At 41.8% G+C, this 15,285-nt stretch overlaps 1 protein-coding gene across 3 annotated transcripts; it reads left to right on the plus strand.

Annotated features, from left to right (window-relative positions):
* Positions 1-1,487: 1,487 nt before the first annotated feature.
* Positions 1,488-14,684, plus strand: LOC109895962 (chemokine-like receptor 1). Of its 3 annotated transcripts, XM_031829988.1 has the most exons (5): positions 1,488-1,574; positions 1,730-1,898; positions 2,045-2,187; positions 11,337-11,441; positions 13,423-14,684. In XM_031829988.1, the coding sequence occupies exon 5, from the start codon at positions 13,443-13,445 to the stop codon at positions 14,454-14,456; it is 1,014 nt and encodes a 337-aa protein (XP_031685848.1). In that variant the 5' UTR covers positions 1,488-1,574; positions 1,730-1,898; positions 2,045-2,187; positions 11,337-11,441; positions 13,423-13,442; the 3' UTR covers positions 14,457-14,684. The 3 variants fall into 3 exon arrangements, with proteins under 3 accessions (XP_031685848.1, XP_031685847.1, XP_020344161.2); XM_031829987.1 differs by lacking the exon at positions 11,337-11,441; XM_020488572.2 differs by lacking the exons at positions 1,488-1,574; positions 1,730-1,898; positions 2,045-2,187; positions 11,337-11,441 and adding an exon at positions 8,382-8,464.
* The last annotated feature ends 601 nt before the right edge of the window (positions 14,685-15,285 follow it).

Below are 15,285 nucleotides of genomic sequence, written 5' to 3' on the forward strand. Positions count from 1 at the left end.
GGGGGTTCTGTCACGCCCTGGTCAAAGTATTTTGTGTTTATCTTTATGTATTTGGTCAGGCCTGGGTGTGGCATGGGGTTTTTGTAATTGTGGTGTGTTTGTCTTGGGGTTTTGGTGGTGGTATTGGGATTGTAGCTTAGTGGGTTATCTAGCAAAGTCTATGGCTGTCTGGAGTGGTTCTCAATCAGAGGCAGGTGCTTATCGTTGTCTCTGATTGGGAACCATATTTAGGCAGCCATATTCTTTGAGTTTGTCGTGGGTGATTGTCCTTAGTGTCCTATGTGTACTCTCGGTTAGTTTGCACCAGATAGGCTGTTTCGGTTTCGTTTATTGTTTTTGTTAGTGTTCCTTTGTTTTATTAAACATGAATCTCAATCAACACGCTGCGTTTTGGTCCGATCCTTGTTCTACCTCTTCGTCAGAGGAGGATATAGAAGAAAACCGTAACAATATGCAAATTGCCTTCATACAAACTGAGGCAGCAGACTTTGTGAAAATTAATATTTGTGTCATTCTCAAAACTTTTGACCACGACTGTATATTGTAAATACACTTGATTGTAAAACATGTTATATTTTGGTTTTGTCCATCGTGGGTTATCTGAATTTCTGTACCCCCCTATTGTTCTCTCTTGCCTGACCTTCAACTAGCAAGGTATGTTGTCCTTGGCTCTGCAATTTTTAAATATAAAACCGTGGTAATGTTACACAATGTGCTGTTATGCAACCATAAGTTTTGTTACAATGTGGACAATATAAATATTTATGTTAACAAATTTTAAGGAGCTCGCCAACTAGGGTACCTATTGTAACTTGTGGGTACTTGGGACAGTGTTTGAGTGAGTTTCCATGTGCTCGCGCAGGTGCCTGAGAGCTGTGACTGCGCCAAGTGCTAACATATTGTACGTTGTCTCTTCATGCGCAGGTATGTCTTTTATTTTTTCCGAATTATGTTGTATATCATTTTACTTGTATTGTGTGCTGTTGTGCACTGAATGTGTGCACGCAGCACCTGTTATTTATTTTTGGTTCTCTCTTGCCTGACCTTCAGCTAGCGAGGTGCCTGAGAGCTGTGACCGCCCATGCGCTAACATATCGTGCGATGTCTCTAAGTGCGCAGGGCAAATAACAAGCAGACCTCCAGTTGTGGAAGTGTCCTCATTAAATTACACAACGCAGAATGAACCACGCTTCAATTGAAGTTCATTAACATTTCTGTAAATGGGTAGAAATGTGTTGTAATCTAACAGTCATTCCTGTAGTGGTAGGTAGGCTACAGGACCTTTAATAGATATCACAAATGTTTCTTCACTTGAGACTGATTTAGAAAGGGAGTCTCTGGATTACACCTGAACTACACTACGTGTAACAACACTGCCCCAACCCTCCAGGATTCCAAGACCCAAAACAGAACCATGTGAGACCATGTTTGGCTGAGGAAACGCAGTGAACATTGATATGAAATATGGCAAACCCTCTTACTGTCTGGCATGTTTCCCAGACAGCCTCCTAAAGAACAGGCCGTTCAAAACCAACCAGGAAGTCGAGCCTGAATCCCCCTCAAGTTTTCCCATGGTGAGACTGCCTGAAACCAAGCCATTGTTGTGTGTACTGGTTAATTATTCATAGCTAGACCTTCATTGGGAAATCTAATCTGCAGGGTACATGAGGTTACGCTCCCCAGTTTCTGTGTTGTTGTGGGTTTTTATGTATTTATGTGTGTATTTCAGGAAATGGCTTCCTGAAGTCCAAAGCAGCTGAATGGTCGGCCCCATCGAAAATTGGAGCTCTGACAATTGGAGCTCTGACCCTGCCCTCTTGTCAGGGGATACAGCTGTTACCGACTCCTTCTGCAGCTTTAAAATACAGTGTTCCTTTGTTATGCAAGAGAGCTTCTTGGTATGTCCTGTGTTTTGTTGTTGGTCTGTATAATTGTTGTAAAGTATTTAGTAGACGGTCCTGCAGACGTATGTGTATTTCAAAAGGACTGTTTTTGATTATTGAAATTGTTCGCATTGCGTTAGTAATTCTGTTTTTTTTCCCAGGGGGGAAGAGGAAGGGACCTTTGGAGTGCTTACGCAAGAGACCTGTGGGCAGACATATACCCGTAGTATGTACTCAGTCTATGCACACTATGTAAGACCTGGGTGGACCATCCCCTGTATTTTGGTTAGCGCGCAAAGAACGGGTAAGTAGTTAAGGTAGAGGAGAGGGGGTACTTTAACTTTCTTTGCTTTCATTCTGTCCAGCTCCTTTTCCCCCACCTTACTATGTGAAGGAAATAATTCTCTGTTAATTGTAAACTTCTCTGCCTCTGTCATACCTTACCCGCACCTACAATCCCATACCTCTTTCACTCCACAGGGAGTTGAGTGTAGCAGGGTGTTGCATTCCCTCCAAGAGGTGTGTGTGTGTGTGTATGTGTGTGTGTGTGTAACACACGAGCAGGTCTCCATGTTCTCTAAAGTTAAAAGTGACTTTGCTGAAGTGGGTCAGATAGGCTGTGACATGCAATGGGCACTGCTGCAGTGAAATAGTTAATGTCATGCACATAAGGGGCACGTGCCCTCTGATTTGTCGTATTCTTTTCTGTAATACTACTAGCTGCTTAGCAATTTTATGAAGTTGGCTTCATAAAGGTACCCAACCTCATAACTAGCTACCAAGAAGCCATTTCAGGCTGTCACTTTAGAGTAGCTAGCTTGTCTATCTTAGCTGGCATTCCTGCTGGCAAGGTTGGTAGACTTTAGAAAAGCAAGCATAAACTAAGTATACTGAATATGACACACTTTTAGCAGAGATGCAGAAAAGCATTGTTTCTTTAAAAGAACCACCAGTCAGGAGGATAAAAACAGCTCAAGTATGCTTAGACATGCAGAAAAATAAACTTGTTTTTTTTTTACAAATAATTAAGCATAAAGATTGTGGCTTTGGATTGCAGGAAAAGGCTGTTTTCAGTTTGGAAAAATTCTCCAATTTAACGGGGGGCATTTCTCCGGACACCCCCTCAGCCATCCTCACTTTGTACCCCTGTTTACAGACTCCAAATCAAATTTTATTGGTCATATACACATATAGATCAGATATTATTGTGGGTGTAGTACACAGATGCTGTCCCAGGTTTAGGTCAATGATTTACCTGTGCTGTAGAGACTGTTCCCCCAACCATTAAATATCTGTTAACAAACTAGTATCGATGGAAAAGGATGTGAGTTTAAAAAAAAATATTTTACTAATATTCCAGTTGGGTAACATTCTTAGGCTGGTATTAAATCAATTCCAGATACGGCTTTGACATATGGGCAGCCACACACACACACACGGTACGCTTGGTCGAATCTATTCCTGTAATATCCCAGTTATGACGTGAAACTGTTTCCCTAATAACAGTGTTACAAATTCCCTTCCGGTGACTTAATTAACACTACCTCACAACCCTGAGCTGCACACTCTACTCCTCATCCCCTATGATTGGAGCCTAAGAGTCTACCATAACTGCCTCTCAAAACTCTCCCTGACCTGTGTGACCTGTGACCTGATAGGTTGCTAGGGAGGTCACTACGGTGCTGGACATTTGCCCATCCACTTGATCTACTAGAGCCAGGTTGCTTTCTCTCATGGTCCTTTGTCTCATTGGATTTGTGACTTTGCTGACACCACTACAGTATGGTGGCCAACAGAGACCACACAGGGTACTTTCCTCTGGTTCCTGCACTGGGGACTTGACAGCCTCAGTTGGGGAATCTCCACCGTGCATGCTCTCCTCTGCTGAGGCACGGCCGGGCCTCAGTTGGGGAGCTGCCACCGCTGGGCCTGCTCTCCTCCCCCGGCCCTGGACATGGGGGCCTCATGGCCCACCTGAACCTGCCTCTCAAACCTGTGTGACCTGTGCCCTGATGTTGCTAGGGAGGTTATTGGGGAGCCGGACATCTGCCCACCCTCTTGACTCTGCAGGTCACACAATGCATGAAATCTCCCTCAAGCATTGGCAGATATCAACATCTTATACTCGTCGCCAAACCCACTGGCTACAGGTTATCTACAAGTCTGCTAGGTAAAGCCCCGCCTTATCTCAGTTCACTGGTCACCATAGCAGCACCCACTCGTAGCACGCGCTCCAGCAGGTATACCTCACTGGTCACCCCCAAAGACAATTCTTCCTTTGGTCGTCTTTCCTTCCAGTTCTCTGCTGCCCATGACTGGAACGTATTGCAAAAATCTCTGAAGCTGGAGACTCACATCTCACTCACTAGCTTTAAGCACCAGCTGTCAGAGCAGTTTACAGATCACAGCACCTGCACTTAGCCTATCTGTAAACAGCCCATCTATCTACCTACCTCATCCCCATACTGATATTTATTTATTTAGCTCCTTTGCACCCCAGTATCTCTACCTGCACATTCATTTTCTGACGATCTACTATTCCAGTGTTTAATTGCTATATTGTAATTACTTCGCCACCATGGTCTATTTATTTCCTTAACTTACCTCATTTACACTCACTGTATATATACTTTTTGTTTTCTTTTGTTCTACTATATTATTGACTGTTTTGTTTATTCCATGTGTAACTCTGTGTCAAATTGCTACGCTTTATCTTGGCCAGGTCGCAGTTGCAAATTAGAACTTTTCTCAACTAGCCTACCTGGTTACATAAAGGTGAAATAATAAATAAAAATCAAAGTCTTTGTTTTCACTATGTTCCCAGGATCTGCAGACCTTCAGTAATATGAAGAACAGTAGCTATCTTTATATCAATATAAATACTGCATATAATAAAGGAATGTTTTGCATAAAAACCAGATAAATGGGTAATTGTGAATATGTACCATCCAGAACTCCAAAAGAATGCAGTCTTAGTGAGATTATTTTTTGATGGGACATGGTGAACACTAGAGACCTGTCTGTTAAAACATGTCACAACTCGAGGCAAGTTCATGCATTTTGTTCCCATAGCACAAAGTGCTGCTCTGTCTTAATAAAGGGTTTTAGGATGAGATCATTCACACAATGTAAATACTGTAGATCCCTATTTTGGGGGTCTGCTGCTCAGCCCACCAAATTATTAATTAAATTAAACTAGCCACTGCATGTTGTGCTCAGTCTATCTTACAGTACACAGTTGATTAACTTTTTTTTTATAGACTATGACCAACATTATTAAATGTTGTTAATCATTAAAAGTCCTGCAGTCTCCACACTAGGGCCTGCTGGGTTCTTTACTACTTGGGTTCCAACAATTCGGTGCCTTTTGAGAAGTGTATCTTAAAAAAATACATATATACAGTGGGGCAAAAAAGTATTTAGTCAGCCACCAATTGTGCAAGTTCTCCCACTTAAAATGATGAGAGGTGTAACGGTTTTCTTTAGGTGAAGGAGAGGCGGACCAAAACGCAGCGTGGTGGTTATTCATGTTTTTTAATAAAGACACTAGACATGAATAAACTAACAAAAACAATAAACGTGGAAAACCAAAAACAGCCCTATCTGGTGCAAAACACAGAGACAGGAACAATCACCCACAAACACACAGTGAAACCCAGGCAACCTAAATATGGTTCCCAATCATAGACAATGACTAACACCTGCCTCTGATTGAGAACCATATCAGGCCAGACATAGAAATAGACAAACAAGACATCCAACATGCCCACTCAGATCACACCCTGACCAACCAAAACATAGAAACAAAGCAAACTATGGTCAGGGTGTGACAAGAGGCCTGTAATTTTCATCATAGGTACACTTCAACTATGACAGACAAAATGAGAAGAAAAAAAATCCAGAAAATAACATTGTAGGATTTTTAACGATTTTATTTGCAAATTATGGTGGAAAATAAGTGTTTGGTCAATAAGAAAAGTTTATCTCAATATATTGTTATATACCCTTTGTTGGCAATGACAGAGGTCAAACGTTTTCTGTAAGTCTTCACAATGTTTTCACACACTGTTGCTGGTATTTTTGCCCATTCCTCCATGCAGATCTCCTCTAGAGCAGTGATGTTTTGGGGCTGTTGCTGGGCAACACAGACTTTCAACTCCCTCCAAAGATTTTCTATGGGGTTGAGATCTGGAGACTGGCTAGGCCACTCCAGGACCTTGAAATGCTTCTTACGAAGCCACTCCTTCTTTGCCCGGGCGGTGTGTTTGGGATCATTGTCATGCTGAAAGACCCAGCCTCTTCAATGCCCTTGCTGATGGAAGGAGGTTTTCACTCAAAATCTCACGATACATGGCCCCATTCATCTTTCCTTTACACGGATCAGTCGTCCTGGTCCCTTTGCAGAAAAACAGCCCCAAAGCATGATGTTTCCACCCCCATGCTTCACAGTAGGTATGGTAGGATGCAACTCAGCATTCTTTGTCCTCCAAACACGAGTTGAGTTTTTACCAAAAAGTTATATTTTGGTTTCATCTGACCATATCCCAATCTTCTTCTGGATCATCCAAATGCTCTCTAGCAAACTTCAGACGGGCCTGGACATGTACTGGCTTAAGCAGGGGGACACGTCTGGCACTGCAGGATTTGAGTCCCTGGCGGCGTAGTGTGTTACTGATGGTAGGCTTTGTTACTTTGGTCCCAGCTCTCTGCAGGTCATTCACTAGGTCCCCCCGTGTGGTTCCGGGATTTCTGCTCACCGTTCTTGTGATCATTTTGACCCCACGGGGTGAGATCAAATCAAATGTATTTATATAGCCCTTCGTACATCAGCTGATATCTCAAAGTGCTGTACAGAAACCCAGCCTCAAACCCCAAACAGCAAGCAATGCAGGTGTAGAAGCACGGAGATCTTGCGTGGAGCCCCAGATCGAGGGAGATTATCAGTGGTCTTGTATGTCTTTCATTTCCTAATAATTGCTCCCACAGTTGATTTATTCAAACCAAGCTGCTTACCTATTACAGATTCAGTCTTCCCAGCCTGGTGCAGGTCTACAATTTTGTTTCTGGTGTCCTTTGACAGCTCTTTGGTCTTGGCCATAGTGGAGTTTGGAGTGTGACTGTTTGAGGTTGTGGACAGGTGTCTTTTATACTGATAACAAGTTCAAACAGGTGCCATTAATACAGGTAACGAGTGGAGGACAGCGGAGCCTCTTAAAGAAGAAGTTACAGGTCTGTGAGAGCCAGAAATATTGCTTGTTCGTAGGTGACCAAATACTTATTTTCCACCATAATTTGCAACTAAATTCATAAAAAATACTACAATGTGACTTTCTGCATTTTTTTTACCCCTCATTTTGTCTGTCATAGTTGAAGTGTACCTATGATGAACATTACAGGCCTCTCTCATCGTTTTAAGTGGGAGAACTTGCACAATTGGTGGCTGACTAAATACTTTTTTGCCCCACTGTATATGATTTCACTTCTTTTTTTTACATTGTCATAAAGTACAAGTTTTCACATCTCAAGAGGTTAAATCAAACAAAAGGACTATAGTAAGTACCTAATAAGTGTACCAGTTTGAGCGGATGGGTAATAAGTTCGTTTTACAAAACGAGTCCCTTTTGGGTAGTGTAACTTAGTGAATAAAGAAAAATTATAATTACATTCTGCCATGTAGAGCACATGTTCAACTTAATAAAAACCATGTTATCCCAACTCGAGGAAAAAAGACTAAGTGCCAAATAAAGTAACAGGGTTGACCATAACAGGGTTGACCATCCCCTTGTGACATGGGGAATTGAAGTGTATTGTGTGCAACAGGGAATGATAATTGAATGCAATATCCACACATTTTGTTACGTTTTACGCTCGACCTGCTCAGTTTTCCACCCAAAAACACCAGATAATTGTAAAATAAAGTACAACCAGCTCACCTGCTTTTACACTATGATTTGACTATAGATGTTCAATGTTTCTTTTGAAAAAAAATATTTCTAAATCTGTATTTCTAGTAAAAAAAAGAGTGAAGTTCATCTACCAGGGTTCTTAAAATGAGGGACAGACAAATGAATCATTAATCACATGAAATGAATAATCTTCAAAAATGAATTTGTCAAAACAACAAAATAACTAGGGCTTTACAATGATGGTGAAAACTTGGAGAAATGTTCATTAAGTAGGGAAAAAATCTTCCTAGAAGCACGAAGGGACATGGTAAAGTGCTCAAATTCAGCATTTTGACAAGTCTTTATTCATATAAAACATTTGATTTATTGAATTATCCATGTGGTCTATATTAAAAGGCACTTCATTTAATATAACAGGCTTCAATATTGGTTCACAATTTCTATTTAAAATATTAAAGGGGCGTAAAAGGGACTCTCTTAGTGAAATGGCTTACTGATGTATCCTGTTCTGCATGACTGGGGCTGGGCTGTCCTGGAATACAGGATGTTCATTTCCTAAAGAATTTATTGTAGAGTTTTTTTTTTTTTTAAGGGGATCGGTGATTAACATCGCTTGAATACTGTTTGGGAAGCTGCACTTTTTCTCTACAGAATATTCTAAATCTGTTCCCTACGGTAAGGTTAATAACTTCGGTGGAAATCTTTACACCAACAGCATGTTTGTCTTGTGTTCCTTTGAACTCTTTTCTTAGACCATACGGTATCAGCAACACTTCTGAACTGGAAGCTGTTAACTTCCAGACTTTAGGACCATTGCTATTGCCACTCTCAGGCTACAAACAACTTGTTTGATGGATTGGCTTTACAATTAGCATACCATTCACTAAAACTTAGCATGTTGTTCTTTGTGTTGATTTTTGTGTTGCCTTGAATATATCCAGTAGTGGTCAAGTATAACATGGACAATTTGTAGTATACCTACAGGGAATGATGGAAGTTTTTTAAATTTTAGATCTAGCAACATAAACATTATTTACTGATCAACTGGGATGAAGGAGCATTTATGTACTCTTACTTTTTTAAATGTACTTTTTAAACTTTTACAACGGCAATTAGTGCCGTTTAAGACGAGGGATTACAGCATATTGGATGACTGTCATTCATATTCCCAGTTCAATGTAACAGCAATAGGTTTAGTCTACTACATGATACTCGAATATTCCCTATATCCACCATGAGGTTGCTACAACCTAGAATATGAATGAAAGTTTACAATGTAGGTGCATCTAGCTGATATAGGATGTAATCAATAGTCCAACAGTTGCAAAAGAGTTTCTATAGGACAAATTCATGTTTATCCCCGTTTTGTTTCCGTTTGCTTTCATTTAAGAAATGTTTTTCAACAGAATAGGCGGAATGAATACACCCCTGATCCTGCGTTAAACACAGCACTTTGTATTCATTCTCGCATCTATGCGCTCTCCTCCTCTCTCCTTTCCCCTCTGTTAGAGGCTGCGTCTTTCGAATCCGGTATCAGGAAGAATAAAATTCAAGCAATAAATGGCAAATGCAATTTTTCGTATATACGGTTTCACTATAACACCACGCAGGGTAGAACAGAGAACTGACAGGATGTAAGTAAACAGCTGTCGTTATACTGTGGTAGACATACAGTGGGGAGAACAAGTATTTGATACACTGCAGATTTTGCAGGTTTTCCTACTTACAAAGCATGTAGAGGTCTGTAATTGTTATCATAGGTACACTTCAACTGTGAGAGATGGAATCTAAAACAAAAATCCAGAAAATCACATTGTATGATTTTTAAGTAATTAATTTGCATTTTATTGCATGACATAATATTTGATACATCAGAAAAGCAGAACTTAATATTTGGTACAGAAACCTTTGTTTGCAATTACAGAGATCATACATTTCCTGTAGTTCTTGACCAAGTTTGCACACACTGCAGCAGGGATTTTGGCCCATTCCTACATACAGAATCTTCAGGTTTCGGCGCTGTCGCTGGGCAATACGGACTTGCAGCTCCCTCCAAAGATTTTCTATTGGGTTCAGGTCTGGAGACTGGCTAGGTCACTCCAGGACCTTGAGAGGCTTCTTACGGAGCCACTCCTTAGTTGCCCTGGCTGTGTGTTTCGGGTCGTTGCAAGACCCAGCCACGACCCATCTTCAATGCTCTTACTGAGGGAGCGAGGTTGTTGGCCAAGATCTCGCGATATATGGCCCCATCCATCCTTCCCTCAATACGGTGCAGTCGTCCTGTCCCCTTTGCAGAAAAGCATCCCCAAATAATGATGTTTCCACCTCCATGCTTCACGGTTGGGATGGTGTTCTTGGGTTTGTACTCATCCTTATTCTTCCTCCAAACACGGCGAGTGGAGTTTAGACATGCGCTGGCTTGAGCAGGGGGACCTTGCGTTTGCTGCAGGATTTTAATCCATGACAGCGTACTGTGTTACTAATGGTTTTCTTTGAGACTGTGGTCCCAGCTCTCTTCAGGTCATTGACCAGGTCCTGTCGTGTAGTTCTATGCTGATCTCTCACCTTCCTAATGATCATTGATGCCTCACGAGGTGAGACCTTGCATGGAGCCCCAGACCGAGCGTGATTGACCGTCATCTTGAACTTCATCCATTTTCTAATAATTGCGCCAACAGTTGTTGCCTTCTCACCAAGCTGCTTGTCTATTGTCCTGTAGCCCATCCCAGTCCTGTGCAGGTCTACAATTTTATCCCTGATGTCCTTACACAGCTGTCTGGTCTTGGCCATTGTGGAGAGGTTGGAGTCTGTTTGATTGAGTGTGTGGACAGGTGTCTTTCATACAGATAACGAGTTCAAACAGGTGCAGTTAATAAAGGTAATGAGTGGAGAACAGGAGGGCTTCTTAAACCTTTAAGTCTTTACTGAAGACTCATCTCTTCAGTGGGTCATATGATTGAGTGTAGTCTGGCCCAGGAGTGTGAAGGTGAACGGAAAGGCACTGGAGCAACGAACTGCCCTTGCTGTCTCTGCCTGGCCGGTTCCCCTCTTTCCACTGGGATTCTCTGCCTCTAACCCTATTACAGGGGCTGAGTCACTGGCTTACTAGGGCTCTTTCATACCGTCCCTAGGAGGGGTGCGTCATTTGAGTGAGTTGAGTCACTGATGTGATCTTCGTGTCTGGGTTGGCACCCCCCCTTGGGTTGTGCCGTGGCGGAGATCTTTGTGGGCTATACTCGGCCTTGTCTCAGGATGGTAAGTTGGTGGTTGAAGATATCCCTCTAGTGGTGTGGGGGCTGTGCTTTGGCAAAGTGGGTGGGGTTATATCCTGCCTGTTTGGCCCTGTCCGGGGGTGTCATCGGATGGGGCCACAGTGTCTCCTGACCCCTCCTGTCTCAGCCTCCAGTATTTATGCTGCAGTAGTTTATGTGTTTGGGGGGCTAGGGTCAGTTTGTTATATCTGGAGTACTTCTCCTGTCCTATCCGGTGTCCTGTGTGAATTTAAGTATGCTCTCTCTAATTCTCTCTTTCTTTCTCTCTCTCGGAGGACCTGAGCCCTAGGACCATGCCTCAGGACTACCGGGCATGATGACTCCTTGCTGTCCCCAGTCCACCTGGCCATGCTGCTGCTCCAGTTTCAACTGTTTTGCCTGTGATTATTATTATTTGACCATGCTGGTCATTTATGAACATTTGAACATCTTGGCCATGTTCTGTTATAATCTCCACCCGGCACAGCCAGAAGAGGACTGGCCACCCCACATAGCCTGGTTCCTCTCTAGGTTTCTTCCTATGTTTTGGCCTTTCTAGGGAATTTTACTAGCCACCGTGCATCTACACCTGCATTGCTTGCTGTTTGGGGTTTTAGGCTGGGTTTCTGTACAGCACTTTGAGATATCAGCTGATGTACCAAGGGCTATACAAATACATTTGATTTGATTTTATTTAAAGAAAAACTAACAGGTCTGTGAGAGCTGGAATTCTTACTGGTTGGTAGGTGATCAAATACTTATGTCATGCAATAAATTGCAAATTAATTACTTAAAAATCATAGTGTGATTTTCAGGATTTTTGTTTTAGATTCCGTCTCACAGTTGAAGTATACATGTGATAAAAATTACAGACCTCTACATGCTTTGTAAGTAGGAAAACCTGCAAAATCGGCAGTGTATCAAATACTTGTTTTCCCCACTGTAGTTCCAACCCGTCTGTTGGCCTATCATAGTATAGGCTGACTGTGGTTTAGACTTGCTCAGCCTATCGCAGGTCGCTCAGGCTAGTCCCAGCCTATTGCCGCTTCTTGGAGTCCACCCTCTGTCGATGTATAGATTCTTACTGTTCTGGTACCACACCCTAGTTATAACAGTTGCTCAGTTCCTGCTATTGTGGTGTTCAGTATTTTTCCATCTCAGTTAAACCTCGTGATGACCACCCCTCCCTATACCTGATTAACCACAACTTTGTAACATGCAGCAAGTCACACCATGTGCTCAATATTGTCACACACACAGACAGGCAAGGCAAATGTAGCAAACAGTACACCGCTTTTCAACATGCAAGTCACACCATGTTGCTCAGTTCTTGTCACACACACACACACACACACACACACACACACACACACACACACACACACACACACACACACACACAAAGACAAATCAGCTGTTGTTCAAACAATTCAATCTTACGTAATATGGTAGCGGGTTATAGAGCATCATTATAAATGATAAATTATCACAATTTGCTTGTGGACTTCAATGCATAACACATCAGCTGTATGTGACCAGGTGAAAAAACCTTTCCAAGCCAAACCGCTACACACAGCCTACATCGTTGCCACCATATTAGCTAATTTAGCGTCAGTGAGCATAGCTAATAGAACTAATGCGTTAGTAAACCCGCTACAATCATGCATTAACATTACAGTATACAGTCAGTAGGCAGTTACATCAATAGGCCCGGTGGCAATAAATTAGTCAAATCAAAAGCTTACCTTGACTTGGAAGAGTTCCAATGTTGTGTTGTGTAGTCATAGCCAGCTGCCTAACATAGTAAGTGAAAAAAACTGTTAAACTATTGTCTTTCTCTCTCTTTGAATCAACTACTCAGCACATTTTATGCAGTGCTAGCTAGCTGTACCCCATGCTTTCAGTACTAGAGGAATTCTCTGATCATTTGATTGGGTGGACAACATGTCAGTTCATGCTGCAAGAGCTCTGATAGGTTGGAGGACATCCTCTGGAAGTTGTCATAATTACTGTGTAAGTCTATGGAAGGGGGTGAGAACCATGAGCCTCCTAGGTTTTGTATTGAAGTCAACGTACCCAGAGGACGGAAGCTAGCTGTCCTCCAACTACACCATGGTGCTACCCTACAGAGTGCTGTTGAGGCTACTATAGACCTTTGCAAAATTGTGTGTTTTAATCTATTATTTGGTGACGTGATTATATTTAGTATAGTTTTATCTAAAAATTAGAACTTTTTAAATGTTTAAAAATGTATATTTTTTATGAAATTCACTGAGGAGGATGGTCCTACTCTTCCTCCTATGAGGAGCTTCCACTGATGTAAATGTAGTCATTGAATACAGGACCTGTTCTGACAGAATCATTGCATTCCTTTTTTCTTAGGGTAAAAAACAACTGAAATCATGGTTTCCCCAATCAACTCATCTGACTATGATGACTACAATGATTCAGTGGTGATACCATCTCAGTCCCCAGTCATCTATGAGATGTATCAGATGAGGACTGGCTTGAGATTAATGTATGTGTCGGTCTACGCAGCCAACCTTCTACTGGGTCTACTGCTCAACGCTGCCGTCATCTTCATGATTGTCTGGAAATACAGGTCCAAGAAGAAACTGAGTCGACGGATGTTGATCATTGGCTTGGCTGCCACCCACCTCATCTTCTGCCTCTTCACTCCACTTTACTTGATCACAGCCTGGAACTACTTCTCCTGGACATTTGGGAAGGTTGTCTGCAAGTTGGGGTCCTTCGTGATGTTTATGAACATGTTCTCTGCCTCACTGATGATCACTTTCTGGAATGTGCGCTGGTGTGTCCCCAGATGTTTTGAACATCACATGTCCAGCAGCATGGTTCTGCTGTCCTGGTTCACTGGGGCCATACTAAGCGCCCCCTCTTTACTGTCCAGGGAGGTTCAGTATACTGCCGATGGACACCTCTGCCTTGACAACTATGATTATACTGAAAAACGCCAGATCTCTAAAGAGGGTAAGGAGAGAATGATGGCTGTGGTGAGCTGTCGCTTAATTTTCGGGCTGCTGCTCCCTTTGGGTGTGACGTGTGTCAGCCGTTGCTGCATTAACAGCAGGGGAAATAACCAAGTGAAGTCATTGGTTATTCGACCTGTGACTATTGCCCATTTCCTATGCTGGGCTCCTGTCCTCTGTCTATCTATGCCGCAAATCGCAATGGGGATAGACAACAAATGGTTCAAATACGTATTGCCCACAGCCACTGCCCTGTCAGTCTTAAACAGCTGCATCTATCCTATCATCTGCATCTGGCAAGGAAATAAAGAACTTAAGCATAACTTTCGCTCACAGCCTGAAGAGACCCCTCAGACAGAGGACGAAGGAGAGGAGGGCCATGAGATGACTTGCCTGGATAGGGAGCACAATGTCCTTGAACAGTAATGGAAATACAACATACTTTTCCAGCTTGAAATGTACTTGTAAATGTCATATACAATATTTTGGTCTATAATTTTTATGAATTGTATACTCACAGTATGCACAGTATAATTACACATTGTTCTAAATCCCTCTTGATCAAGGTAACAAATGTCTTATTTTTTTAACCTGTATTTCTTTTCTTTTCAAATGTTAATTAAATAAAGATTTGATGAAATATATAACCATTAACATTTCTGAAAATATTTATTTTGAATTAAATGTTACAATATGCGATAGGAAAAATGTCCCTTGCAAGAAAGTGTCATTTTTATTTTCACATGTTAAAATCCCATTTTCACAGGTGAAATAGCCTTTTCACAGGTGAAATAGCATTTTCACAGGTGAAATAGCATTTTCACATGTTGAGCTGAAAAGTGGTCAGTTTTTATATTTACATTATGTTATTTACGTACAGTATTTTCACATGTTAACACCACCTTTCCACATGAGGAGAACACATCATTTTTTTTAATCACAGGAAAATCTAATTTCCAGTTTCACATGTGAAACACTTTAACATTTGAAAATCAAACTTTCACATGTGGAATAGCAAGTTCACATGTGCACTTCAAAAAATATTTAGGCTGCTGTTAAGTTTAGCTTTATAATAGTGTGTTAACATTACACCAGGGGTTGACAGCTACATTCACCTGCGAGCTGATTTTTGTCGGAGCGAATGGTCGGGGAAGCGGCACCCAATTCTATTAATTTGTACACTGCAATTTCTCCACAACCTAGCCCAAAAACCGATTGTATTTGAAAATAACATACATTTCATTCCTTGGTTACA

The sequence above is a fragment of the Oncorhynchus kisutch genome, linkage group LG8, assembly GCF_002021735.2.
Source record: "Oncorhynchus kisutch isolate 150728-3 linkage group LG8, Okis_V2, whole genome shotgun sequence".
NCBI lineage: Eukaryota > Metazoa > Chordata > Actinopteri > Salmoniformes > Salmonidae > Oncorhynchus > Oncorhynchus kisutch.